General features: G+C 39.0%; 1 protein-coding gene across 1 annotated transcript in view; it reads left to right on the top strand.

The window, feature by feature from the left end:
- Window positions 1-1,183: 1,183 nt before the first annotated feature.
- Window positions 1,184-3,170, top strand: part of ido1 (indoleamine 2,3-dioxygenase 1) — a 7,557-nt gene continuing 5,570 nt past the window's right edge. The window contains exons 1-2 of the mRNA XM_030769381.1: window positions 1,184-1,374; window positions 2,675-2,770. Coding sequence (XP_030625241.1) covers window positions 1,282-1,374; window positions 2,675-2,770 — 189 coding nt within the window. The 5' untranslated portion in view covers window positions 1,184-1,281. The remainder of the gene's footprint in view (window positions 1,375-2,674; window positions 2,771-3,170) is intronic.

Genomic DNA, 3,170 nt, shown 5'->3' with positions numbered 1-3,170 from the left:
AATGTTCAAATTACTGTACTGTGGAGGCGAGTTTATGTTATGCTGAGCAGTTCCTGGTTTGGGGGAATTATGGGTAATGACTGTTTCAGTGTTCTTTAGCATGGTTTTCTCCTAAAGTGTAAAAATGTTACAGCCTGGGCTGTGAGTGTCGGTTTAGAGAGGGCTTTGTGTGTGTGAATATCAGAGAGTATAGTCACCATTATAGATAAGCCTAGTGCCTCATGATAAATACAATAAATGGCCAATAAAATGGCGTCATGTGCATACTGCCAGCTTTATCAATAGTTCAGATAATATGATTTTTACATGTTTCACCACTACAGTAATTTTGAACAGATAAAATTCAAGAGACGTCATATATCCATCAAGAGAACTTAGGCATAGACATTGGAACTAATTTGAAATTTGAATCCTCTGAACTGAACTTGAGACTATGAGTTAAAGTAGTGCAAAAATGAGTGTTTCTTTGACATGATGAGGAATGTTTTCTTTCACAGATAAAGAAAAAAAATGAATTGTTTTAACTCACAGTTTAACTCAAGTTTAAACAACAAATGACCAAAAGTTAAATTAACTTTGAAGACAATGGTAAGATATCAAATGCTTAGTAGTTAAATCAACTTTTTTGACTTTAGTTTTAGAATTGAAACAATGTTTTTTTTTTCAAGTTGACTTTACTTATGTTTTCAAGGCAGCAGGCAAACTTTGTTTTGTAAGTTTAACCAATATTAAATGTTTTGCGGTGTGTGCGCATGCACGCACGCATGCACACACACACACACACACACACACACAAACAGAGAATAATGGGTTAGACACAATGGCCTTAAACTAAAACGAGGGGTAGATAAAGTAAAAGTAGAAGTACTCTTGCTAAAAAAAAAAAAAAGTACTCTAAGTAGAGTTAACTGACAACCGTTTTTGTAAATTATAAATGAGTGACAATTTTACTCTTACTTAAGTGTTTTTCAGGAGGGAGGCTTTAACTCTACTTAGAGTACTTTTTTTTTTTTTTTTAGCAAGAGTACGACTGCTTTCACTTTTTTCCACCCCGGCCTAAAGCTTTGTGAGGGCACTAGCGTTAAGCAATACCTCAGGCTAAAGGTGAGGAGGGAAAAGTGGTTGTGTAAGAGAAGCTCTTTTGACCAGGCTCACAGCCAGTAAAAACATTATCTGACTTCTAAGCTTGTGCCACCGTAACACGCGTCCTTTTGCTCTTTAGCACGAAAGACGCAACAACACCTTGTCTAGACAAACGCATTCTTAATAAACACAATTGCTATGGACAGGACTGTGGAGGATTCCCAGGGCCCGCTGATTCTGGATCAGTTCCACGTCACCGAGGAGTACGGCTTTGTGCTTTTGCGACCTCTGGTAGGTTACTGAACATGTGCATACACTGCACAAGACAGAACGATAGTGCTGCAAAACGCAGAGAGCCGTATGTAGTGTCCACTGACCGTTAAACTGTTGCATGTTGCATTCACACCCTGGTAACGAGCGCACCTGTGGTATCCATGGTAACGCCTTAGACAGGCTGGCCAGTAGAACGATGGCTTTGAGCAGTGAGATATGAATGTAAATATGGATGCACCATTTGGAAATCATATAAACATTGAAATATGTTTGTATAAATACAACTGCATTTTGCATAAGTGATGCCTTAAACACATTGCTTAAAGGGAGTAGCTGGAAACATTACATAGCTGAAAACGGAATTAAGGAAACTGTTTCTGTTGTGAAAAAAATGTAAAAGGTCAACCTTTAGAAATACATTTGTATGTTGTGCTCTGGTGTGGTCAAAAATATTCAGTCATCCCCACAAGGAATTGATGTAAACCCGCTTTCACAAAATGAAAAGATACAAAACGCTTATGTCAGCATGTTTCCAGACACTCATCTGTTACTTTTTCACTAATGTTTAGAGAGACGGTGGGTGTGTATGTGTGTGTGTCAGAGAGAGAGAGAGAGAGAGAGAGGGGGGGGGGGCAGGCACTGTTTGTCATTATTTATTCTGCCTGTGAACCTTATCTGTAAACACAGACACAATATGACAGAGGTTAATATAAAACTTCCCTCTGTTCATCAAATCAATATTTTGTCGTCAGTATCTTGGTGACGCGTGTAGTCAGCTCTAGGTAAATATTAGATATAACACACGGTGCATCATTTCTGAAATGTGTACAAAGCTCTTCTCTTTTACTTCACATTGAAAAAAAAAGAAAAATAATTACATTTTTAAAATTAGTTACAGTTATAAGGGACCTAAATAGTTTTTTCATCGTTTTTTTGTAATTTCGTTTTTTGGGCACCCGCTGCACCTATGCCAAAACGCAAAAGTTTTAATTTACCATAAAAAATGTAAGGGACATTACCTGATAATTCTATCTTGACCTAACTTTTCATATTTTAAACTGCAAATGGGTTTGATTGGGTTTGAATAGTTTTTTTTTTTTTTGTATTTTTAATTCTTTTATTATTTATTTTTAATGACCAGACTTAAGTCGACACTGATCCTTTTCACCGTATTTTGGTTGCAGTTACAGGTATATGTGTGTAGAGTTTTTACATGTTGGATGGCCATAAAGGCGCTCTTTACAAGTCCAAGGTGTAACGGTGACTGTTAACTTGTCATACGTTAAACCTAACGATCTGTTTCCATGTTGTCTCTAAGGAAAATTTGCCGCCCTATTTCCAGCCCTGGATGGAGATCGCCACGCGGGTTCCAGAGCTCATCGAGTCGCACTCTCTGCGCGAGACTGTCCTGAAGGTTGTCACAAATTTACTCTTCACCAAACCTGAGTATGCTCGTCTCCGCACAGTGCGAGTAGCGTTCGGAACGAGACTCCATTCGGCGTGTTTTTCTACGCACACTCAGAGTTCAGTTTAGCTGGCCTCAGAACAAAGCTACGATATGCCCAAGGGATCGCTGTTCCACATACATTCGGATGTTTTCTCTTCGAAGTGGCACACTGTAGCTTTGCAGCTTTCGAACGCATTGCCGCTGCAATCGTGGAATAGCAGTTGTTTGCTGGCCTTATCTGTCATAGATCGGAAGTGGCTGTTTGGTTTTTAAACGAGCAACTAAACGGCTGATAAAGGTCTCGGGTTATTGTGAGACTCGTATGGTTAGGCCTTCGTCCTTTACAAGGGCTCATTTACAGCCAAGC

Source organism: Chanos chanos, chromosome 1 (assembly GCF_902362185.1).
Source record: "Chanos chanos chromosome 1, fChaCha1.1, whole genome shotgun sequence".
In the NCBI taxonomy this organism is placed as follows: Eukaryota; Metazoa; Chordata; class Actinopteri; order Gonorynchiformes; family Chanidae; genus Chanos; species Chanos chanos.
Note: the sequence above shows the minus strand (reverse complement) of the source record. Positions and strands in the feature narration are given on the sequence as shown.